Source organism: Carassius carassius, chromosome 45, assembly GCF_963082965.1.
Source record: "Carassius carassius chromosome 45, fCarCar2.1, whole genome shotgun sequence".
In the NCBI taxonomy this organism is placed as follows: Eukaryota; Metazoa; Chordata; class Actinopteri; order Cypriniformes; family Cyprinidae; genus Carassius; species Carassius carassius.
The window spans coordinates 13469184-13494780 of NC_081799.1; the positions used below are offsets into that span (position 1 = coordinate 13469184).

The 25597-nt window shown below is 37.4% G+C and overlaps 3 protein-coding genes across 3 annotated transcripts in view; 1 reads left to right on the forward strand and 2 right to left on the reverse strand.

Annotated features, from left to right (window-relative positions):
* Nucleotides 1-17074, reverse strand: part of LOC132126942 (protocadherin Fat 3-like) — a 49775-nt gene extending 32701 nt beyond the window's left edge. The window contains exons 1-5 of the mRNA XM_059538573.1: nt 16842-17074; nt 16399-16452; nt 12945-16244; nt 5957-6274; nt 2936-2997 (exon numbers count right to left, since the gene is read on the reverse strand). Of these exons, the coding sequence (XP_059394556.1) occupies nt 2936-2997; nt 5957-6274; nt 12945-16244; nt 16399-16452; nt 16842-16881 (3774 nt within the window). The 5' untranslated portion in view covers nt 16882-17074. The remainder of the gene's footprint in view (nt 1-2935; nt 2998-5956; nt 6275-12944; nt 16245-16398; nt 16453-16841) is intronic.
* A 357-nt stretch (nt 17075-17431) lies between these two features.
* Nucleotides 17432-20435, forward strand: LOC132127074 (cysteine and histidine-rich domain-containing protein 1-like). The gene is made up of 11 exons (XM_059538696.1): nt 17432-17605; nt 17969-18018; nt 18129-18185; nt 18275-18432; nt 18645-18748; nt 18835-18893; nt 18994-19064; nt 19192-19297; nt 19510-19629; nt 19813-19875; nt 20167-20435. Exons 1-11 carry the CDS (start codon nt 17542-17544, stop codon nt 20329-20331), a joined length of 1017 nt encoding a protein of 338 aa, XP_059394679.1. The 5' UTR covers nt 17432-17541; the 3' UTR covers nt 20332-20435.
* Nucleotides 20436-21798: 1363 nt separating this feature from the next.
* kpna7 (karyopherin alpha 7 (importin alpha 8)) lies at nt 21799-24860 on the reverse strand. Its single transcript, XM_059538717.1, has 10 exons — nt 24659-24860; nt 24424-24564; nt 24262-24347; nt 23912-24180; nt 23673-23755; nt 23336-23599; nt 23032-23265; nt 22331-22513; nt 22057-22203; nt 21799-21954 (listed from the first exon to the last, which is right to left on the reverse strand). The coding sequence occupies exons 1-10, from the start codon at nt 24722-24724 to the stop codon at nt 21865-21867; spliced, it is 1563 nt and encodes a 520-aa protein (XP_059394700.1). The 5' UTR covers nt 24725-24860; the 3' UTR covers nt 21799-21864.
* Nucleotides 24861-25597: the final 737 nt, after the last annotated feature.

The following is a 25597-nucleotide window of genomic DNA, read 5'->3' on the forward strand; positions in this document are numbered from 1 at the left end:
ATTTGATATAAATTATATTTTTCTTCAGCAAAGATTAGTTAAATTTATCTTAAGTAATAGTAATATTTCGCAATACTGTTTTCCTATATTTTTTTATAAAATATTTAATAAAATTTAATTTAATAAAAAATACCTCAAAAAACATTGTAAAAATTTTGCAGATCCCAAAACTTATAAACTAGTATTTGATTTGCATCTATAAATTTTAATTAATAATTAATTAGTTTTATCCAATCAAAACAATATACTTTGTCATAACATATTGCACATTTTAGAGTATATTTTACTTCTGTTCTTTAAATCTTGTATCTCATCCCATGTCATTTGTACTGAAAGCTCAAGTTAAGCAACAAACCAGATTTCTGGCAAGCAGACATTATAACCTCAGATTTACATCAAAAGAGTGACTCCAGCCATATCTAGGGCTTTGAGGATGGCTTCTTTTGACTTGTGACTTGACAGCAATGAGCCAAAAACCATTCACACACCTTAGCAACTTTACAGCAACTCTGCATATCTCTCTCTCTGTTCTCCAGATAAATAAAAAGACTAAAATGATAAACAAACCAGTCCCTACTCACCCTCTATTTAAAATAAATGAATAGAAAAATACATCAATACAACTTCTTCAGAAAACAACACAATGAGCCAACTGATATCATTCTTCTTCATGGAGCTCCACTGGAGATCAGACATTGGCCACAAAATTGGGGCCAGGGGTATATTACACCAATGCAAAAGTCAGAAGCAGCGGCTCATGAAAGCTTCTACGAACTAAATCTTTAATGGCCACCATCCGCCGTCAGCGCCACACGCTGGAGACGCTGATGCCTGGGTGGCTGTCAAAGCAGGCACCTTGAGGCACTAGATGTATGATATGAACTTTGGAACTTGAAGCCTGCTGCAGAGTGAATCATCATTTGCCGAACACAAAAATCAATGGCCCTCATTCCGCTCGGTCCATGTAGAGCAGGGATCACGGGGAGCCACACCCATCCCATTGATCAATGCTACTGTACTGCCCTCAATGACTGATCAGTCATTTAAGAGCTGCTCACCAGACTGTATGAAAATTTGCACATCTGCACGTGTTTTGGTGTTAAATAAGAGTCCTTGGTCAGTAAGCACTGCGTTTATCCTATCTGTCACTCATAATGCAAATGTAGACAAGTCATTTGCTGTACTGCAACTCATTATAAGACATTAGAAATAAAAAAGCACATGGAAACACTGTTGCCTTTATATGTGTAAATCAATTCCTCACCATAGATACTACAACTAATTCTCCTTATATTCAAATAAATTCGGTAAATTAAATAAATTAATAAAATAAATAAATTAATAAAATAGGTTACTGGTAGCATCTCGCTTTTTAATTGGACAGACGAATGTGTTCCTAAAACAGATCAATTAATAAGTCAGTGTGTGTATGATGATAGTCAATAAAATTCTTGAGGCTGTTGATCGGTAATCATTTTAGGCTGCTTTGTACAGCAGTTACATCATAGTTTTGTCACTTATGACTATTACATGACTTTATTTTATGAACTAATAAAACTGCCCTTGAGAATCGATGACTCAATGTATTTGCTCTTAAAGGGATAGTTCACCCAAAAATAAAATCTGGAACTATTTACTTGCATTCATGTCATTTAAAAGTTAATGGATACTCACATGAAGACATAGAGCATGGGAGTATTGAACCTGAGTTTATTTTTTGCCTCTTTATAGGCCTTGAATGGTTAAATACACACACTTATACTGTATGTGTCAAAATTTTGTCTTTGCAAGTATCTTTATAAAACAGTAATTTAAGTCTTAAGTGAGAGCAAACAACTGAGAAAGAAAACACATCTGTAACAGAATATTGGATCTGGGCAGTTCTTAAAGTAACAGCAGTCTAATATTCCTGATGTCTGTCATGTTAATCAAACAACAAAAGAGAGAAAATCTCTCACTGCTCTTGACCAAACCTCTTTTGTAACTTTAATAAGAAGAAATTTGCAATTTACACAGTGTAGAATATGCAGTTTTTATACATTTGATTATTTTATACAATGTATGTTATGTACCATTTCATATTTATTTGTTCTTTTTTTTCTTGTCCTATTGCTAATAATTTGTTTCCTATTCTTATTTAAATCACGGATTGTTTACTTGTTTTCATTGAGCGTGAGTTTTTTTTTTATTATTATTATTATTTAGATTAGTATTAGTTTTTTTAGATATTTATATATTATATAAAAACTTTATTACAGGCTCTAGGCCCAACAACAAGACAAACAACATAACAGAAGGAATTGATATTGGTGGTGGCAAGAATTATAACATTTCTATTGGATCAAAAATCATAAAGACCTTATTTAAAGCAAAAATAACTATATTGTTATATATATCAGTACCATGAAATGAAATTACTCATATTGTGCTATATTGGTCATATCACCCACCCCTAGTATGTATTCATCTCTATATATTCCAAGTCTTCTGAAGTCTTACAATATTACTCAGGAAATAACTGAAGTAATTTTTCGCTGTAAATCGTTCCCTCCATTAAATTTCATGTTCACATTCAAATACACTGTTTAACGTCATCCTTCTTAACATGTAATTTAGGTTGTCTTTTGATAAGAGCGTTAAGTCTTTTGAAAGCAAAATGCAAATATAGTATATTATTTGTTTTCATCATTGATAATAATAAGAAATAATTCTTAAGCTCCAAACCAGCATATTAGAATGATTTCTGAGACATCATGTGACACTGAACACTGCTAATCAGCTTCGCCATCACAGGAGTAAATTAAATTTTAGAATATATTAAAATGGTGATATCAAGATGGAATATCCCAAACTGAAGTTCAAATGGAAAGCATCATTAATAATGGCAGTTTTTCTTTTCTTGTTTAAATTACCCCTCTAAAGAAGAATTCAGTACCTCTAAGAAGTGCTCTGCTTGTTGCTCTCTGTCCAGTTTCCTTGATGTGGTGGTGATGAGTCCTGAAAAACATTTTTTAAAAATGATAAAACTGAATAAGCTGCAAACTTCTTTGACAACTGTGCAATGAAAGAGCTGCAACAATCACCATGGAAAGCCACTCCACTCGACAATGATTAATAACATGTCAGCAAGGATGCATACATTTACACAACACCGTTTGTTTATTGCAGAAAAACAGCCGCTCACGACACAAGGGCCTTTGGCGTAAGCCCACAGATGACATGTGGTGAATGCATAGGGTTATTTTTCAAACCCCTAGTGGCTTTAAAAACACTTCATTGCAGAAAGAACAGCAAAGATTGAGAACAGGAAGACATTCCTGAATATAAATGCTTCCTTAAGGCACAAGACATCTGGATGCTGGAGTCTGAAGGTAAATAATTTTAAGCAGGTCTATGGGTTAGTCAACAATTCCTGCTGTGGATACTGACAAGCTGTAGAGGGCTTGAGAATCCCAAAAAGAAATAGAGAACAAAAACATATTTACCCATCCTCATCTCTTGTTCAAAGCCCATATGACTTTTTCTCTTCCGTCGATCACGAAAAGAAAAGTTTGAAGAATGTATAACTTATATTTGAGTCAGTTTCTCATCCAGCGTGTGCACATCAGTAATATAGTTGACACTTCTGTGGTGTTTTTGCATCCTTTTTGAAGAGTACATTTCTCATTCGGTGTTCCACACAAAGTGATATGTGAGATTTTCAGCTAATCTGTTTTTAAAAAGTATATACACCATGTACAAACATACTGCAAATTTCATAATTTTGTAGAACACTGCAACCATTTCAGCACAAGTTCCCATTATTTACCTAACATAAATCTATTGTATGTGCTTTCTGAGCCTCGGATTCGCTGTGAAATATAACCATGGCAACAAAAGACCTCCTGATGGCACAGGTTGAAGCGCTCCGCTGGAATCCACAGTATTCCATAATGTGTGTCACCACGAGAGACTCAATTAGAGAAATTAGAGAAGCTATGAACTCACAAAGCCGATGAGGGACTGAAGCACAACAAGTAAAGGATTTTCACTCATAAGCCTTTCATTTAAGTATTCTAAAATTGTCGGGAGGACATTTGTAACTAAAATAATTCCTACAAGATATGACTCTATTAGAGGCAAGCGTCTTACACTAATAATCAAACATGCACTCTCTATTTTCAGTGTGCAGTAATTGGTTGCTGGCTTAGTCAAAGCACATTTGTTTTTATAAAAGAGCTCACAATGCAATTTATCTGAACACTTAGGCTGAGTTTAACAGACAATCACAAAAAGAGAGCAAGATAAGTGGGGAGCAATTACAACGGCTTTTTCCCAGCAGTGGCTGAAGCTAAAGTAGAATCTATGACTGCAGTCCATGGTCAAAATATAAAATGTTCAAGGTTTGATACTTTTGGGTTGATTCGGCCATAATTTCATTTCCTTCCACGCATTGTTTTTCATATATTTCATCCTTGAACACTCAAAGGCTTTCATACAGAGTGAAATACAGTGTTACCTCTCTGCTCACTACATATAAATGCATGCACACACTCGCTCACATCTCATTATATATATTGAGTAAGATTTATTGAGCTTAAACCTCTGTATTCCAGTGTAAATATGTGGTGCCACATGCTGCCTTGGAGGGATTTGCCGATAGTAGAATGAAAAGCTTTCCTGCTGGCAACCAAACCTTGTTTAATTAATTCACTGACTACAGCTGCATACATAAGCTCCCATGACTCACTTCTCAAATGACAAGGAAAGCAGCACCTCGGTGTAATCAGCAGTGCAGCATGCACCCAGCATGCCATGGGATCAGAGCTCTGCATGTGTGTTAACACTTCACACTAGAATGTCCTGACACTGAGCAGATTACAGCCTGTGCTGCTCAGTTTGTTTAGTAGTACTTGTGAAAGTGTTCGTGAACGCAATAGATGGGAGATTGGACTGGAGGACAGCGCACTGGAAATTCAAAGGAAAATATGATCAAAGATTATTTGCTCATATTCAGAGGGAAATAAATTATTTATTATTTATTTCCCATAGATCTGCTTATTTTCTGTAGGTTGAAAATGTAAATGATATAAATTGATGCAGAATAATCTCATATTACTAATGTTTATTTTTATATTAAAAATGTAAATTACAAATTTGAGCCATATAATCTCACATATATGACTAAATGTTTGTTTTTATATTTTAAATGTAAACTAGAAATGCTTGCAGTACAATCTCGCATATAATACTAAATTCTTATTTTTATTTTAAAAATAATATTATCTCATATCCCTAGTACAAAAGTAATATATTTAATACATTTATTTCATACTAAGTATAGTTCAAATCTATTACTGATATAACTACTAATATAAAAATTATAATTAAACTTTATTTGGTGTACTACTTGTACGCAATGCAAATTTCTTAATATTAAGCCTAAAATGTATTTTAATGTCACTATTGATGAGGACTGTATGACATTTTAATAATATCCAGAGATTTTCCTTGTAATAGTTCCATTTTAACACAATCAAATCTTTAGTATATCTTTAGTTAGACTTCAGCATGTTTTTTATTTGTATATTAAAAATTTAAGTTACATAAAATGTAAATTGCATAAATGTACATGCATTTATATAGATCACTTATTAATTCCTAAATAAATGTATTGTGTTCATTTAGAAAGTGCATCAAAGAACTAAATGTAAGAAAAAAATCAAAAAATAAATTAACAAAAGTCTATAATTAAAGTTTTGTCTTTCATTGTTGAATTACCTTCATAATTTAAATCCTTTGTAATTTCCAGCAAAAATTGATATATGCGACTAAATGTGATTTGCCTTATTTAACCTGTAATTAATTGAAAAAAAATAAAATAAAATCGCAGCATTGGTAATATAATGAAAAATAAAAGATTTTATGAGTTTTTCTGTTTCTTCAAAAAGGAAAAGAAGAAAAAAAAATGTATTACCTGTGTTGGAATCGATGGAAAAGAAGTTCTGAGGATTCCCAGCCGAGATACGATACATGAGACGGCTATCTGAAGCGGTAACGTCCGGGTCCTGGGCTTGGATACGGACCACAGACACGTCTTTGGGAGAGTTCTCCATGACGTACGGGTGGTAGACGGGTTCAGAGGTCAAAGGTGCATTATCATTCACATCCTCCACCTGGATAAATACCTCAACAGAGGCAGAGAGCGGCACCACCCCACGGTCTGTTGCATACACCGTTAGCCAGTATGAATCCTGAGTCTCACAGTCTAGGCTGCCAGTGGTGTAAATCATTCCTGTAAGAACAGAGAAAACACATATTTAATATCGATCACCTGTTTGATGAATTCAACAAGAAGTACATCTCACACTTTGTGAGCGTTTATGACATTTTTTATGACACATCAACCACTATCAGTACTCTGGCCTGAGTGAGCTGGGAACATTCACTTAATTTTCAAGCTATCCATAACTTGGTTTGTGATTCAACTACACATCAAAAGCATCCAACCCTACCATGAGTCAAACTTTGGTGTCAAACTTTATTAAACTGTAATGTGCCTAACATTTGGAAGAGATTACAGTCAGGCTGAAAGATTAATGTTTTTAGACACACACTCCCAGAAACCAGAGTCAGTTCAGCAGAGTGTTTCAAAACCAGAGCCGGTGTGGTCTGCCTAAAAGTGTAATTTCTCTTCAGATTTTCTCCGGGGAAATTTACTCAACTGTCAACGATACCTGAGACCAACCTAAAGCAATTTAGTGAAAATGCTTTTTTTGCAGAGGTTTGTTCTCTTACTACAGTCTATTGCCCACAACTCAATTGTGAAACGATTAGATACATATAAAAGAATCTGCAATAAATTATTAAATGTGGCATGAGCTACATAGAAATCACTGTTATAGGATTCAAAGGGGCTAGTTGTCACAAAAGGTTTTCAACAGTGTTTCTACATATTGTGTGAACGTAGTATTTTCTAATATTTTGTGTAGATTAAAAATGTAAATTAAATAAATGTATGCATTATAATATACAGGGCTGTCAATTTAATATCTTAATTTAGTGATAAGTTATACTATATGATAAATTAACCAGATGTATAATTAAGTCTATAATAAATGCCTCTGTTTATGCTAATTCATTAAATCATCATAAAACAATTTGCAGCCCTACAGTACAACGTAAACCATAATATTTTATGTTAGAAAAAAAATACTGTGGTGATGTAATACAGTAGGCTACATGAGATGTGAGACAGCAAGACACAGAAATTTACTGAAGTGAAAAGTGTGACAATTAGCCCTGGTCTCCTCTATATAACACTGTGTCAAATGGTCTGTTTATAATAAAGTTACACTTTGCAGGGGACATATTTGCTGAGCGGACAGATTTTTAGCTGGTGGTGTCCAATCCAAACTGACATCTTGGACATACCACTAACTTTAGATGGGCTGGGAATCCCACCGCAGGGTACAATAGTTCCACTCAGAGACTGTATGACCTTCAGGTCTTCAGCACAGCACATCTAATCATTCCTGACCAAAGTGCTGGCTCTGCCATTCTGTGATTAGGAGCACTTCGACATTGCATCAGGGGCACATGTAAATATGGTCACTGGTAGGAAGGGGCATCGCTGACAGAATGACCCATTTCATGGCTGTGCAATGCAATGCAATGAGTCGATCGATCAACCATGGCACAGAACAAAACCACCCGGCCGTGAAGTGATTCAGCCGAGGGGATTCCGACCCTCACAGCCAGCAGAAGCTGGGAAAAAAAAAAGAGGAGAACTCACACAGCATGCAGGTCCCTGATTCTTACTAAAACCTTAAAAGCATTGAGAAGTAGGACACCCGAGGGGACAAAGACACAAAGGATAAGGGTGAAAACTAAACAGGGACATCTGAAGCTGACTGAATGGTTGCTCAGTGAGCTAACACAGTGTGACAGGTCAGTTTGCCTGAAGGAAATCTGCTATATTCACAATACACACCTTCAAAGAAAAACAAAACAGTTCCCCTTATTTTACTTTTTGATCAACCTGTTAAACAGAGAGGGAAAGCACAAAACACACAGATGAAGCAGACAAACACTGTCTCAAAAAGTACTCTGACCTCATTCACTAAAATTTTGTGTATAATAATTTTTGTATGTTCTAGGGGTGTAATGTTACATGCATTAGACATTTTATATATTGGTACTTTTGATAAGAAACAAAGTCTCATCTTTCAAATCCTGTCAATTTTTTAGGTAATTCAAACAATAAGTGGTGATTTGACAGTTTTTGATGTGGAGTGATATCGCTGTATAAATGCTTCAGTTCAAACGGCAGTGTTTCCTCCTTTCTACTAGTTTAATGCAAAAAAAACATGAATGAGCAACTCATGCCTCATTTAATCCCTCAATCAGTCTTTCAACCGTGTAAAGACGTCAATAAAACTGCTTGTAAACAAAATGTCACGTAGCATTTAATTTACCTCACGCAAGTTATCAGTCAACAGCTCTTTAGTTCAATAGTCTAGCGAAGAGCATTTCACGAAATATTAGACTCGTTATATTTTACTTTACCTGTCTTAATAGTTTAATGTAGTTTAAATAAATCTGTTATTAAAAGTTGTGTAAAAAAATATATTTCAACAACAATTAGACATTTTATAATTTAGAAGTAAATTTAAAATCTGCATTATGTGCAATGTACATGTTTGTATACAATTTTTTTTTTAGTTGAGTGTTGATTATTGTATTTAAAATTAGATTTAAGTTTGGGTGCTGTTGTTAATTGTAAACTGAGGTAGATTTTTATCCCTAAGAAAATTTTAATTATAATAAAAATTTTCAAGGAGAGAGCAATTTGTTCAATAAAACGCTTTTATATATATACAGTATATATATATATGAAGAGCAATTTAACGTTTAGTGTTTTATGTTTTCCCCCTGCTGTAGGCTACTGAAACCATACCGAACCATGACGCCAAAACCATGGTACCGCTAGTATGTTTTTTATGCAAAATTTCAGACGGATTCACGTTGCATTCTATTGCATGTCCACATTCTAATGTTGAATCTGGATTATAATGAGGGAGCACTTGCCCACAGCTAGTAATTTAAATAAAATATGCACAAACTATGACCTATGACCCAGACTTTGTCAGTGTTCCTTAAAAACTCACACAGGGTATTACTAATGTATTTAAGTCATAAAATAGAATGTGAAAATACCTTGAACTTGTGCAACCACAGACCTTATTTCTGGCATTTAAGCATAAACACACTGAAAAATCCCTTCAGGACAATGCAATTTAAAGTGCTGAAATTTTAACTAATTTCTAGGTTTTGGCCTACAAAAATGTTACCCCTGCAGCACTATTATCAAACCAGTTCAAAACACATCAAATGTTTTTTATTGTGTTTACATGGTCTTGTTGCAGACCTCTCATTTGCCAGCTGCTCATGTGTCAATAGTCAAAGTTTTACTTTATACTAAATTAGAAACTTGAAAAAGAATTTTTTTAAAGAAAAGAAACCTGATTTTTGTGTAAAAACACCAAATTATATAACATATATTATACAACAGCATGTGATATATATGAGATATATATGAGACTGTATTAAGAGCACTGTATGTGTATTTGCAACTCTAAATTCTAACAGTATTACTGTATGTCTAAAGTCTCAGAATTTCTAAACATGAAGGCTACAAAATAATAAATTGAAATGAAATTAACCTCTTTTTCGGTCTTTGATCCCTCCAGTCTTCCTATGACTAATCAAAACCCAGCAGAGAGAAATGATTAAACCTTTAATTTAGGTCATAAATAACTTTAGGACTTAGAGACTTTCAGATAGGCACTAAATAAGATTGGTCCATTTGAAGCAGGTTATCAAGCTGAAAGGTTTCTTTATGATCAGTTCTCATGAGATTAGCAAAAGTCAACACGTATCAACCAGGCACTTAAATGATAAGCAATTTGAGCTAAAAATAGGAGCCTTTCAGACCCAAACAGCAAATGAGGGTTAAATGAAAAGTGTACCAATTAATCTAGATAGTTCCAGTTAAATTGAATTTGATGGATGGAGAGAAGGTTCGCTAATGAGCCGTTTCTTTGGATTTTTTTATATTGCAATAGGAGTAAATTGGGGTGCAATTCAGTCTGAAATACAGCCAAAAGTACTCTTATTACATTTACCTCTTGCAACTCCGAGAATAAAGAAAACATATCATCTACTAACATAGAGTTTTCCAGGAGTAAGCAGCCTTTGAAATTCGTCAAGATGTTAAAAATGTATGAAGTTGGCTTTTTTTAAACCCATACATGAGATAACTATATAACCCAAAAAGTTATTTGACATCATCATACAATATTACATGCTTTCATCATATATAAAAAATAAATAAAAATAAACTTTATGCCAAACTGCTGTAAAAAAAAAAAAAAAAAAAAAGCAATGATCACACTGAGAATACAGCACACTATATACATTCATATACTGAGAAACCACATCAGTCGTGTCATAAATATGACAAAACGCATTAAAATGTGACACAAGGTTTCAATGCTGTCTGGAACAGGACTCTGCAGACTCAGACATGTTTTCCACAGTTTTGATTCAAAGATCCTAGCTTTGAAGCTGAGATTGTTTCGATGGGAGTCCCACAGGTTCTGATGCTGAGGCTCAGAAATTTTATAAAACACGAGGCCTGTTCCAGCTCAATTTAAAGAGACACAGATTTACACTAAGTGCTTGATTTTGTAAAGCATTTGAACACAAGAAACTAATTTGCTGTCGCGAAAGGGACTAGAGCAATGAAAACGATTTGACACGCTGCAATTGACTTTCAGCTGATTGTGAATCTCAAACCACTGATCATGTCATTGAAAGCAGCACTAAATCCATCTGCGTCTTTAGCTTTACAAGCCATTGCTTTTAGCATTTATCATTATTCATGAGAGTCAACCAACAGGTGTGTATTATAAACATCAAGGACTGCTTATGGAGCTAGAAGGCAGAAAATCGGTGCTGTGTCCTTCAACTGCAACATATTTAAAAGGATGATTATGTGTTTTGTGGTTAGCAGTATCACAAAGAGTTCCCAATTATCCTCTAAGAACTTGCAAATTAGAGAAAATAACCATTTCAAATGTCACATTGACACGAATGCCATTTAGTTTAATAGCAGATGTTTTGCCGCAAGTGTAATGGTAGCCATAATGCAACTTCATAATATTCTTAACATTTGGTGTCACCATTTTAATTTCAAATTCCTTGAAAAATGTTTATTTATATTTTAAGAGGTAAACAATGAAATATTCATAGTTTTTCCTGAATTTAGAACATAATCAAGCAGAACTAAGCCATCAACTCATCCTTCATGTCTACAAACAAGATCAAGGGCAGTTCTTTTTATGCCAGGCATCTTGAATTATCTGGAGTTCACAAGCATCGCACCTAAACATGCTGAAAAGGCATTTTTCTCTTTCAGCATAAATCTTTTCTCTGTGTCTTTCATTCTATTCCAAATCTGCATTTGTGTTACGGTTGGAGAGAAGTTTCCTCTGTACGCCATGCAGGCATCAATAGGAAAACCCTTAATATATCCGCTGAATTACAATCAAAGTTCAAGAAATCTGTAAGAGGAAGTGGGCTTGTGGTAAAGATCCTCGACTCCCTTATGCTCCAAAAATATGTTATCTTTCAAAAAGAAAAACAGAATACATCAGTCTTGTGCAGTGTGTGGGGATGTGAAGCACAAGCAGCCCTTCGCATAGGTGTCTGAGAGATTTTGACATAAAGGACTTAACCTGACTCTGGAGAAAAAGAGGCCAAATCTCAGAGGCAAATTAGAGCTGAACTTGTTTCTCGACAGGCGTCTGAGTGAGAGTGCACTCTGATTTATTTCCCAAAGTGTGGGCAGGAATACCAATGCTTGCTCAAAGCAGCAGAGAGCTCTGCCGATAAGGCCTTCATAAATCCCACCAGCGTTTTTAGTTCACACTTGCATCTGAGCAATAAGACTTTGTATATAGGAATCACTTTAAATACACACAACTTCAACCCAACACGTCTCAACTGGTAGCCGAGATCAAGTGGTTTTTATTTCCTCATGTTTGTTTGTCTATTGCATGAACTGCCCACGTTCAATCACCTCAAAATCAAGTGACAATGACAAGGACTCATAACACACCAGGCAACATGGCAGCTAAATGGATCTTGGTAGGTGGATATGTAGTGGGTGTGCTGAGCCAACGCCACTGTCCATACTTGTCCCAGAAGTTTTACTTTGAAGATGAAAGACAACTCTTGTTCTCATGTATCCGCTTCCCCTACAACTTGTCTTTTGCTGCTGTTAGGGCATTCAATTCTCTGTGGAAAATCCATGCTCATTTGAGGTTCTGGCACAAGCTTGCACCACTTGCTTACTTTAAACAGGGACCTGATTAACAGGCTCAGCCTAATTAGCTGACATGTGAATGGAGGACCACAGTTAAATCCTACTGCCCGTTGTAGTTCTCTAATCAATAGTCATTAGTTGTAATTAATAGTGAAGTTGGCACCACATAACAAGTCATAACTAAGCAACTAAGTATTTTTTCTTCTTTAGTGTTACAATCACCAGATCTTACAGCATTCTGAAAATTACAGACTGTGAAAAGAACACCTTTTCAAACCACACAGGTCAAGTCCTACCTTTCTAGGTCAGTGGTCTTCTCCAGTGACGGCAATTTCAGAGGCAATTGTAGACTCAGAGCACAAATTCATTGCCAAGAGAAATAACGTCACTGTGACCTTTTAATACCATTCAGTCAGCACACTGCAGTAAAATGTTAAGGCATAAATTCACAACCGTTTTCACAGGTTTTGTTTTATGGTGCAAACATCGACTCAGGACTGGTTAGTATTCAAAAAAGACAAAGAATAGCAGACAGCACAACCAAGAGGCACATAAAGAATCAAACAATAGATACCTGTTTCTTCATCAATAGAGAACCTTCCAAGACCACTTCTAGCTTTGATAGAGTATCTGATCACTTCATGTCTGCCCTTGTCATCATCTTGAGCAGTCACCTGGAGGACACTCGTTCCGTGCCGAGAGTTTTCTTTCACAGTGCCTCTCATTGCGAATTCTGAGAAATATGGCTTGTTGAGGTTCTCATTGACGTCAATGACTTCCACTTCAAGATAAGACTCAGAGTGAAGCTTGACTGGAAAACCCAAGTCCTCCGCCACCACTGAGAGATTGTAAAATTGTTGCTTCTCATAGTCCAGGTCTTTGGCCACTTTAATGGCACCACTTTCAGGATGGATCTTAAATGTTCCATTGAAATCATTGGGCAGGGAGTATCTCACCCATCCTCCAGATCCGATGTCAGGATCTTGCGTTTGCACCCAAGCTATAACTGCACCTATAGGGAGGTCCTCCAATACATGGCAACTATAGCTCCTGGGAATAAACATAGGGGCACAGTCATTTACATCCTCGAGGTACACTCTCAGTGTTGTCTCTGAGAACATCTGATTCCCTCTTTCTGCCTTATCCCTGGCCTGAATTTTGATGGTGAAATCCGAAACAGACTCCCTGTCCAAGAGACTACACGCATAAACAGAGCCGGTCTCGCTGTTAATGGCAAATAAAGGGGTGTTGGTTAACAAGGTGTATGAGATTTCACCGTTCTGACCGAGATCTTCATCTGTGGCTGTGACTTGAATCACTTCCGTGCCAATAGCTGCATTCTCTGGTATAATGGCAGTATAGCACTCAAGGGAGAATTTTGGGCTATTATCATTCACATCATCAATGTTAACTGTCAGCAATCTCCAGCTGGATCTCTGTGGAACACCCAAGTCATAGATGGTTATGTTGAGAAGGTACCGATCTGATCGTTCACGGTCCAGAGGCTCATAGATGTATATTAAGCCACTTTCCATGCCAATATTGAAGCAGTTGTCAATGTTCCCATCTGATATGGCATGCAGAATGAGTCCATTGAAGCCTGTGTCACCGTCATTTGTTTTCACTTGAAGGACACTGGCTCCCAGGGGCATGTCCTCACGAACTACAATGTCGGAAGGAAAGGATTCAAATTGAGGCGTCTGTCTGTTGACAGAAAATAGATCGCTGTAGCCATCCTCCACTTTGGATTTGCTAATGGCAGTGGCTCTTTTCAGAAGTTTCTCAGCTAACTTCTGTGCCACTTTTGTGTCTCGACAATTGAAACTTCTTGCTGGCATTCTGCCTCTGACCAATGATATATTTACAAAGGTGGGTGTGGAGAGGAGCTCCCCATCTGACGCAGCTATTTTTAAGCTGAACTGTTCATTCTTTACATTCTTTGAGGAGAGGGTTCTTTTTAATGACAAAATCCCTGAGTCCGGGTTAAGAGTGAAGACATCTTGCTCATTTCCAGACAGAATATTATATTTAACCAACCCAAGCTCATCGATATCAATGGCAGACATTATGATGATCGTCTGACCCACAGGAAAATCGCGTCCTATAGTACCTTTACATGACACACGCTCAAAAAGAGGTTGGTTATCATTAATGTTCAACACCTGTACCGTGACATTGACTTCACTTTCTCGTCTGTAAGGTGATCCCCAGTCTGAGGCTCGGACGGCGAACATGTAAGTCTCCAAAGATGATTCAAAATCCAGTTCCTTGGATATCGTCAGCTCTCCTGTATTTTGGTTGATGACAAATGGAAGGGGCTGAAGGCTGGCTATGCTGTATGTTATGCACCCATTATCACCTTTATCATCATCCACCGCTGATATAGTGAGAATGACAGTGCCAGTGGGGATGCTCTCATTGATAGAGACTTCATAAGATTTGCTGGTAAACACTGGGTAGTTGTTGTTAGCATCCTCAACAGTGATTTGCACCTTTGCTGTCATGCCACTTACGGTCTCCTTCACCTCTAAATTGAAGAGCTCCTGTTTTAATGTGGTAAACCGTTGTGCTGTTGAGATGACACCGGTGAGTGGATTAATGATAAAATAAATTGAATCTGAGGTCAGGCTTAGAGCATAGCTGAAGACAGGCGGTCTTGGAGATATCCTCACAGTCTCTATTATAGTCCCTGGTGTTGCAATCTCAATAACAGAGGTTTTGTAAATCTTTTTTTCGAAACTCACATGCACAGACTCTGGTTTTTTCACTAAGAGCTGAACAGACTGAGTGTTGGAGAGTCTTGGTGGTGTTCCACGGTCTTTGGCTTGAAAAGTGAGATTGCAACCATAAGGAAATTTATCCCAGTTGACTGGTTCAGACATCTTCAGCTTGTATTCATTTCCAAGTGGAGCTCTGTCAAGGACAAATTGCTCCTGTGGGTCACCTGCAATGATGGCAACCCATTCAATTTCTCCATTGGGTCCCTCGTCCAAATCTTCTACAGTAACAATGGCGTAAACTGGCTCTTTGTCTGATATTAAAGGATAACATGCGACTGCAGTCAGCGTTGGAGCGAACTCATTGATACGCACAACACTGATCACTAGTTTGGCTGTACTGCTAATACCACTGTTCCCATAAACCTTCATTCCACGATCCACTGCTAAAACCTCAAGGTCAAATCTGCTTTTCTTATCTGCATTTAGCTTAGCTGTGAGCGATACCACCCCACTGGTTGGGTGGACAGCAAACTCCTCCACGTCTACCTTAAAGAAATAGTAAAACTCGCCATTGGAGCCAATATCTGCATCAGTGGCAGTCACCTGAGCCACACTTGCTCCTAGCAGAGAACTTTCTGAAATATCAATGGTATAGGAAGTGGGCGAGAACAAAGGTCGGAGGTCATTCATATCCATAATTTGCACATTAACTGTCACGTAAGCCTCCAGGCCACCTTTGCCAGTAGCCCTCACCATTAATGTATAATTATTCTGCACTTCGCGGTTCAGAATGGCAGCACTCCCACCATTAGTCCGTATGCGAAGAAAGCAAAAGTCCCCCAACACAAATTCCTCAGCATGAAATAGCCCCTCATCATCTCCAGATTCAATGGAATATTTAATATCCAAAGGACCAAACTTAGATAGAGGAATGCCCATTTTAACCTCAGTCCTAATGTATGTCCGAGCTGCAGAGTTCTCATAAATGGTGGCATTGTAGATGGTGGCGGTAAATTGAAAGGAGGAGGACCCTGGCTCCTGCAGTTGCCCCAAACAAGGAAGCAGGTAGAGGAGAAATAAGAAGAAACTAGTGAGACAGATCCTCATGCTCCCCCCAGAGCAGCTGTTTATAGCCATGCCATCGTCCAGGTATCCTGCAAAAGAGATATATATGCATATATGCAGTGAACCATTTCAATCTAGAGCATTCATCTCACAAAGACATCCTATTGCTCACATAAATGTGAAGGCAGTTATTTATTAAGAAGCCCTTGGTTTGGATTAAATTGTCAAAAAATAAATAAATACCTGACCCTGTTCTCAATGGACTCAGTAATACCCTTTCACAAAATGGTAATCTCACTGCAAGATTGATAACAGCAATGAAGAGCAAAAACGAGGGTTAATAGCCATATATATGTGACATACAGTTAAAACAAATAATATTCAAATAATATTCAATTGTTCTAAAACAGTGCAGTAAAAGTGCAACAACAGAAAATGTGAATAAAAGACACATAACACTACAGTTTTGCATTATATATTTGTATTGCTTGTGAAGTAAATAACTTTGATCATGTAAAACAAAACTGATTCCCTTTTATTAAAGGACGAGTCTTCATTAAAATGCGATTGTAATCAAAAGAAACTTTCAACGCTGTGGAGTCTAGTAAAATATGTTTGCTACGGAGACCGAGCAGTCAGTTGTTCTTCGATATTTAGTGCATCAAAATATGTGAATGAGCTCTTACCTCTGGCTTTGAGAGAAAGAAGTCTCTGCTCTGCAGACATCCAAGAGCCCGCTTCGTGAAACTACATCATTCACTTCTTTGCCACACAGGACTCGGTGGCACTCACAGTTGACTGTAATCAGGGGAGCGCGCACCTTCTAAAGCGCGCTCACGAGTGCACCTTATCCCGTGAATGCGCAAACGAAACCGGTGTTGTTGCTGCTGTCCCATAGCAACAAAATGATCTAAACCTGATCTCACGCAAACATTAGACAATTAGATTAACGTGTTTACGCTAAATAGAGTGCGCAAAATAATGTTTGAAATGTCGTTCAAAACGCATTTAGGATTATTGCAACATAAAAATAACATATTCATAATAATTCGATTTTTTTTGTTCGGGATGGGGGGGGGTGTGACAGCGTGAAATAAAATTTAGCAGGGTTCATTTTCATGCACTGCCTTGTCTGTTTTTAATTCGCAACTCCGTTAGGTGGTGCATCCCATCTCTCACTCTCTATGATCCTATCATTCCAACTAATTCCGAGACATTCCGAAAATAGACGATTGGAACCGAAGTGCAGCACGATAATTTACGGAAATTCACGAAAGATTCCGGAAGGGACCTCACGACGGGAAGCAGCAGCGAGCTAGTCAAGACTTCTGTTCATTCCCTCTTGACCACGTAGTACAATATACGTTTTAATTTCTGTCATACATTATGTCTGTACTGTGTTATAATAAGGGATGTGGACAACGTTTTGATCCCGACAAGAATTCAGATGGTAAGACTTAACAGGCTAACGATAGCCGGATTGCTATGGTTGATAGCCGGAAAAATGCAGAAAGAAAACCTTTTATTTTTAATAACATTTATTTATTTACGTTACACGTAGTATTACCGACACACGATAGCCTCTCAAGTGTCAGATATTATTTTTTATTTAAAAGTCATTTCGTTTGTTAATTTAGGGAGGCATCTTCACTCATTATCGTTTGAATGATGCTTAATCAATAGTTCCGAATTTGTCAATTATTATTAAGGTTACACATGGTTGTTGTTGGAGTCGCAAACTTTATCCAAACCGACATGTGACTATATTCTTCTGACGTCACATTTCACGCTATCAATCTCTTCTTATCCAAAGACGCATGCACATACCACCCCGGAGTGCCAGTGTTTCATGATGCATTGAAGGTATGGACATGCAAGAAGATCAGTTTACTTGTTAATGTGAAATTTAACCGTTCCATTGTTATGTTACTCATAATTTAACCGATTAAATTGTGTCTGTCTTTGCTTCCTAGGGTTGGTCTTGCTGCAAGAGACGAACAACTGACTTTTCAGATTTCCTCAGTATTGCTGTGAGTGCTTGCCTGTGATGAGACTGAATGAGTGTTTTTGTAGATAGAGTTGTGGCTGGAGTCTTAAAACAGTTGTATGATTATTTTAGGGTTGCACAAAAGGCCCTCATAATCAGGACAAGCCCTCTGAGCCTGTTAAACCAGAAGTGAAGGTGTCTGTGGAAAAGACTGTGAATGATGTTAAGCCAAAGTTTACTGAATGCATCACCAAAGCACCAAAACCTCTAGAGGCTATTCAGCGACCAAGGTAAAAGCACACTCGAAGAGGACAGGGTCTTCCCCATTTGTATTTTTTGACTTATTACTTCAGCTGTTCTGAAGATAAAGTAATGCAGCATTAAATCTACTGTAGAGAATGAGTTCTTCTCATTAACATTTCACCCAGCCAAACCCCACATTGATGTTACAACCTCTTAAGGATAAATGACTGAAAACAGCCATTTTAAATTGTCTTTTTAGTCCAGATGAACCCTTCTCCATTCTACAACAGAAGATCTCTCCTTCGCTCAAACAGGCTTTAGAAAAACTCAAATTAACTGAGGAAAATGGACAGGAGATTAAGGGTAAGAATAGCCCGACCATCTCTTCCCCACCTTTTTATATTTGTTTTTTTATTCTGATGCATTTTATTCTCTTTATTGTATTATAGAGGAGGATAGTGATGAAATTAAGATAGGGACGTCCTGTAAGAATGGAGGCTGCAGTAAGGTACTGTTCTCTCTGCTTGCTTCTCCCGATTAGAAACCATGGCACGTTGAGTTTCTTTAGTCCATTATAAACAATGGATTCTCATTATTCTGTTTTTCAGACATTTAACGGACCAAACAGTGATGAAGAGACATGTTTGTATCATTCTGGTGTACCTATCTTCCATGAAGGGTAAATTTGCACCTGATCATAACTGAATAATAACTGAATGGAGCTGAATAATAATCCTACTAAAGAAATTTTAGATATATCCGCGGACTCTGCAATTAAGTCCTCTTTTTATCCTTCCTCCAAAAAGGATGAAATATTGGATCTGTTGTAAGAGGAAAACCTCAGACTTCAATACGTTTCTGTCTCAGGAGGGCTGTACCCGAGGAAAGCATCAATGGAAGAAAAAAGATACCGTAAGTGTCTACCCTGAGATTTAAAAGTCAAAGCATTTTTTATTTTTATTTTTTTACATCCTGTCCAATAATTTTTTTTAGAGCATCTGGCCTTTTGCAGGCCCCTATCCAAGTTCCAAATTACCAACTAATTTGTTGAAGGCCATAATGTTAAAAACGTACATGTGAATCCTATTTTAAGCAGAGGATGCAATTTTTCTGTTTATACATAGGGAAAGAAGGTTGTGCCATGCAGGTTTGATTGGCACCAAACAGGAAGTCAGGTCATCATTTCCATTTATGCCAAAAATTCAGTACCAGAGCTGAGCTTAGTGGAGGGGAACAGCACTGTGGTAAGGCACCAAGGTCATTTCTGTTGGATTTTATGCTGACATTACATAGAAAGTCTAATAGGTGTAAATGTATTTTTATTTTATTTTTTACCAACTCCTGTGCTCAATATTTTACTGTATAATTTTACATTTATTTGCAAGATTCTGCATAGCGCTAATTTAAAATGAATTTTATTCTTGCAGCTTAAAATCCACATTATATTTGAAGGAGAGAAAGAATTTGAACAGCAGATCAGTTTGTGGGGGGTAAGTATAAACTTTTAAAGTACTTATATAATACTCTTTCATTAAAGCTGAAGTGTATACATACGTATAGTTGTATCTGCTTATTAAATTGGGTAGGAGAATGTATTTTAATATTACACTATTTCATATTTTCATATTTACACTCCACATTCTTCCTAGCAACACCTAGCTGTTCTAAAATTAGTGTAAATCACAGCTTTTGAGGCTTATTGCTTTAAAAGAAACTTTATCACCACAATACAAATAATGCATCAAATTAACTAAGACCTTTTCCATTTGCTTTTCCTTTAGGTTATTGATGCAAGTAAAAGTTTGGTGAACATGATGGCTACCAAAATTGAGGTTGTGTTGAAGAAGGCAGAACCGATGTCATGGTCCCGACTAGATCTTCCACCTGTAGCTCCACCAAAGGAAAAGGAAAAAGATGATGACAGTGAGGACGAATGTGATGATTAAATTAAGAGACTGTAAGAGAACTACTATTCTCAGAATAGGATTGGGAATCATTTTCTGTGGTTCTAAGGTTTGGTACATAATGAAGCATGAATGTGTTATATAAATTCTGAAAGCTCTTAATGTTTGTCCATGGTCAAACTACAGATTTATTGTACAGGGCATGTTTAGAGGGTTTTTCAAAGAAAGCTCTCAAAGAACTAAGTTACTTTAATACAATATTTTGATTCAGACCAAAATGTGTGCAGTCCTAGTAAATGGAGCATTTCACGGTTTTGTTTTTGCCAATGCAAATAGTCATAGAAGCGGTGTTCATTAATATCAAGTTTATCCAGAGCAAGAGTTCATTATTGCAAAGATGTGAAAGTGCAAGTTTTCTTGTGAAAGATTACTTGGCATTCAAAAAAAGTGCTGTGAAACGGTTGCAGCTTCTCCAGTATAAAAAATAAATAAAAAGTACCTCACTGGTGCAAATGAGGACCAGAAACTATTTGCTCACATTCAAAATACCTTTTAATAAGTTCAACAGAAAGAAACTCATGGTTGTAACGACCAAACATTTCAATTTTTGGGTGAACTATCCCTTATCAATATTGTATTTCACAACCCTAAAATTATCCTTAAGGCTGGCTGCACAGTAGACTATTTGAAGGCGGATTTGCAGTCCCGAACGATCAGTGGTGTGGCCCGATTCAATATTTTTGACACAATTGTTCTGCAGGGTCACCGCAGTTATTTATTTGCTCCCGATCGAGACACAGCATCACCAAACTCAAATCATAAATATCAAACATGTTTGATGTTTACTATTGATCAAGCTGCCTCTGACGTGATCCCTGCGATTGCAAATTAGAGCATGCAAGCATCACCTACCAGATGTTGCATGCTTCTGTAGCTGAAACTGGGCAGCCACAAACACACCATGAAAGCAGTAAACTGTACCCATGTACATTTTATACAGTTTCTCCACTGTGAAACAGAACAGAAGCATCAGCTGACAACACAGTCCTAGATTCATTTTTCCTTTGCTAGTCAGGTGTGATCTCATGAGTCTCCATGAGATCAGTGGTCACTTCAATCATTCCTACAATCAAGAATGTGGTTTCGTGGTCTGGTCAAGTTGTCTAGTGTGTGCATTTGGAGGATAAGGCTGAAAAAAAAAAAAAAAAAAAAAATTGGTTGAACAGTGTCTGTGGTTTTAATCTGTTAAGATTTGAAAATGGTCTAGTGTGCCGCCAGCTTAAGTCCATTTTCAGGAGTTTTGACTGGTCATATACACCAATAGCCAGCTTTACACTAACAATGGCACAAAACCAGTTACCCAGCAAAACATACCATTTGTGATGGTATTTAAAATCACATTAAGGTGGCTGTTGTGTCATCTACAAGTCTCAAACTATGCTACCTTCCCTGCATGGCCAATAGAAGTCTTTTACAAATTTGAACTGCCTTGCCCTGAAATTTGAGCCCAAAAGAAATGCGCCAGAACATACTGCAAAAATTATTTATTCAGTTGAAGCTTAAATAAAAAAAAAATCAGAAGTCAAATCTCTTTTGGACATCAGATGCTCCAAAGACAAAGTTTGAATCTGTAGCTTCAGTTGTCAGACACTGATCACCACCATCCTGGGGGAATAAACAATTTTACATAAGTGCATTTGCACAAAATGTATTCGAATGGTTTGACAAGAAACTTCCCATCCTAACAAAATCCCTTGAGATACCCACCTCACTGAAATACTTCTCAATAAGAGCTTGAGCTGCCCGATAAACTGCATTGTTCTCATGGTTTTGAAGAAACTCAATTCGATCAAGCCCTCCCACTTCCTCCACCAACAAACAAAGCTTATCCACCTCCCCAAGTTTCTCAGCAGCCTGCAGAAGGCACAGTTAATTTTAGCATATCCCTCCCAACGCCAAGCACTGGGAGTTGCAGTAGTGTTTTACATAATATTCTGTGGAAGAAAAAAAAAAAAAAAAAAAAAAAACAAATCGGACTCACCAAGAAAATGTTATTTATGGCATCTAGGATGACCAGGACAGTCTTGGCATCTTTAGCTTGAAGCAAGTTCAAGATGGCCTCTAGAGCGCCACACTTGACCAAGTGAACAACTTGGTCCACAGTCCCACCACTCGTGTAGTTGGTCACTGCCCATACTGCCTCTCGCTGGGTTTTGAAGTCACCCTGCATAACAATTTGAAGAGGTACGGGGTGTCCCAATGAGTCACAGATCCTGGTCTAACACTGAAAAGAGGGTTTAGACTTTGAAGATGCATTGCCCATTATGTCTACCAAGTAAACATCCATTTATGAATCCCAATTAGCAGCAGTTACACTAACGCTAGTAAACATGCAAAAGTCAAAGACTATCATAGCAGCAATTATCGGAGTCAAATTATGATAACTGCAAACATCAGAAACATTCAAAAATTCTTGCACAAGACCAAATTCAGTATAGCCATTTGTGTAACTTTCCATATAATTACCTCAAAAGATTTGACAAAGCATGTTAAAGTATATTTTTGCCAACTGTAAATGCAACATTTCAAGAAGCCCCAGGAGGGGCTGTTTGTATAATTGGCCTCATTTTATGCTCCGCTTTAGGAGAAGCTAGCCATCAAAATTCAAGCCAGAACATTTTATAGGCAACTCTGCGTGGGCAAGACATTCAACATGCCAGCAAAACATCAGTTACGACATACATTCCTTAGGAGATCCACTAGAGGAGCCAACAATCCACACGTGATGAGCTGCTGGATCTGTTGGCAGGGCCCAGCTGCAATGTTGGACACTGCCCAAGCTGCCTCCTTCTGAACACTGGACTTAGGGTGTCGCATCAGCAGGGGCAAAGCACTCAACACACCTGCGTCGATGGCTGCTTGTGTCTGCAGGTCTGAACCACTCACGATATTCCCAATCGAACGCAGGGCTGGGGTCTAGATCATATTGGAGAAACTAAGCAACTCTACTTCAAAACCACAAAGTTGAAAACACTATGGTACTTACCACCACAGCGAGTTCCTCAAATCCCAAGAGCTCAACCAACCGTGGAAGGACTCCAGTCTTGATGACCACATCAATCCTCTCGTTGGGTCCATCAGTGAGGTATGAAATGGCCCAGCATGCATCAGACAGGATGGATTTGTCACTGTGGTGGAGCAGTTGGATTATGGAGGGGAGCATTTGTTGGACTGCACTGAAACGAGGGAAGGGATTCTTGTTCCTACACAGGTTTGACAGGGTCCATGTAAGGTTGCGAAGGTACCCCACCTGCAAGACACTTTGTGGGTTACATTGTGCATTTACATTTGTAAATCCAGAAGGGTCTCCAAAAGTAACTCACAGGAGCATCTGGAGTGAGCCGTGCCAACAGCGCAGGGATGACACCACAGTCAATCAGGGCATCTCGATATGAAGGACCGTCACCTAAAATTGTGAATGAACACTGGCAAATAGCTTCAGTTTTCCAAACTTGAATATAGTACATTCTTTCTGAACATGTGAGTACCAAAGTCTCAAGCATTAAGGTACAAGTGCCTCATTCTTTTAGGAACTTATAGATGAAGTTCAAAGTATTCTCACCTGCAATGTTGCCTAGAGCCCAGACAGCCTGTTCACTGATGTTCAGCATTGGTGAAGCCAGCAGGGCAATGAAGGCTGGCACTGCCCCATGCTCTACCACCTGCTGTGTGTGCCAGGAGGTGCCAGATGCAACATTAGTCAGAGACCAGGCAGCTTCAAACTGCAGCGTAGGGTCATCATTCCTTCCTAGAAACTCCACAAAGCGAATCAGAAGTCCTGCTTCTACGATCTCCTTCAGGGGAGGGTTTCGCTCCCGAGAAAGCAGCTTCCTGTAGGCATCAGTTTGAAGGTTGGTAATGCTTTATAAAAAGTTTTGCGATCACTGATGATGTTAAGACCAGTTACTGTACCTAGCTGCTTGACAACCTTGTCTCTGCTTCTCCGAGCAGTCACTGTTCACATTGGCAACAATTTCTTGAATCGCTTCAGATATGACCTTAACAAAATAAAAACTGAGTTTCAAGAGTATTGTAAAAATGTGAATGCCAATTAAAGGTTTAATTAGCAAACACCTGTTTGTTGTCAGTGTTATACTCCGGTGATAACGGCTCCTCATCTCCCACAGAGGAAATATTTCTCCTCTTCATAATACCTTCAACCTTGTGAGCCTTTCGAAGCTCAACACACTCTGCAATTCTGCGGTCACGCATTTTCTGCAAGCATAGATAGGGTGTAAGTAAAGACATTAATAGTTTATGGGAGCAGTTAAAATGGGAACAAAATTGCCAGAATAGCTACACAGCTCACCGTTGGCTCCTTGCCCTTATTTTTGAACTTGGACATGCGTTTATCAGACAGATTTTCAGTAGGCATTTTGACACTCAATGCACTAGCCAAAGGCTAATCAAAGCCAACAAACTAACACAATAGTTTTTAAGTCCAAACGGTAACAATAAAACCAAACTGAGAGCAGGAGTTAGTATACAAAACCTATCTCAACTGCAATGACCGGCAATCAGCTGCAAAGAGCATTAAATAGACCAGTAAATTAGAATCAGGTGATAATAATTTGTAGCCTTGCCACACGCCAGATCAGAGGATGTGAATCAGATGTTGTTTTATGTTTTTGATCACACAAAAACAGTATAATAATAAAGTCAAGTGATAACCAGCTGATGCCACAACCTGAACAAAATAAGATTTTTACCTTTAAAAAAAAAAAAAAAATGTTTTCTACAAAATAAAAAGTATGTTATTGCCATCTAGAGGCCAAAAGTAATATAGTAAACTATAGAGGAGCTGTAAATGTCTGTACCGGTCATAAATTACCTGACAGATTAATTGAACTGTATACAGTTAATTTGTTATCACTTTATATATATTATATACAATAACATTCATATAAAAGTATATAAATTATATAAAACATTTCCATAAAAATTTTACAAAACACGAAAATTATTTATATAAAATGTACACAAAAATAAGTCTATAAAACTTTCTCTTAAACCTGTATATAAATTGCATATTATTAATGATAAATGTTTAAAAACATTTTCTTCAGAAAAACATCTTTGCAAGCATCACATATTTTATTATTACATATTTTATTTAGGCCTGAATAGTATGACTAGATATATCGTGATTTATATAAGTGATTTATAGCAGTAATTTCCAAAAAACAAAAAGGTTTGAAGTAATACTAATCTGTAATAAATAATCTAATATTCTGATTTACCAGATGAT

Bases quoted from the DNA above. Each gene is read 5' to 3' on its own strand.
- kpna7 (XM_059538717.1), bottom strand. From the start codon at position 24,724: ATGCCTACTGAAAATCTGTCTGATAAACGCATGTCCAAGTTCAAAAAT. The intron at 23,600-23,672 runs GTGAGTTACTTT...AGTGTCTTGCAG, and splicing joins GGCTCACTCCAGATGCTCCT to GTGGGGTACCTTCGCAACCT. The intron at 21,955-22,056 runs GTGGGTATCTCA...TTATTCCCCCAG, and splicing joins TTGAGAAGTATTTCAGTGAG to GATGGTGGTGATCAGTGTCT.
- LOC132127074 (XM_059538696.1), top strand. From the start codon at position 17,542: ATGTCTGTACTGTGTTATAATAAGGGATGTGGACAACGTTTTGATCCC. The intron at 18,186-18,274 runs GTGAGTGCTTGC...TGATTATTTTAG, and splicing joins CAGATTTCCTCAGTATTGCT to GGTTGCACAAAAGGCCCTCA. The intron at 19,065-19,191 runs GTAAATTTGCAC...TCCTCCAAAAAG, and splicing joins GTACCTATCTTCCATGAAGG to GATGAAATATTGGATCTGTT.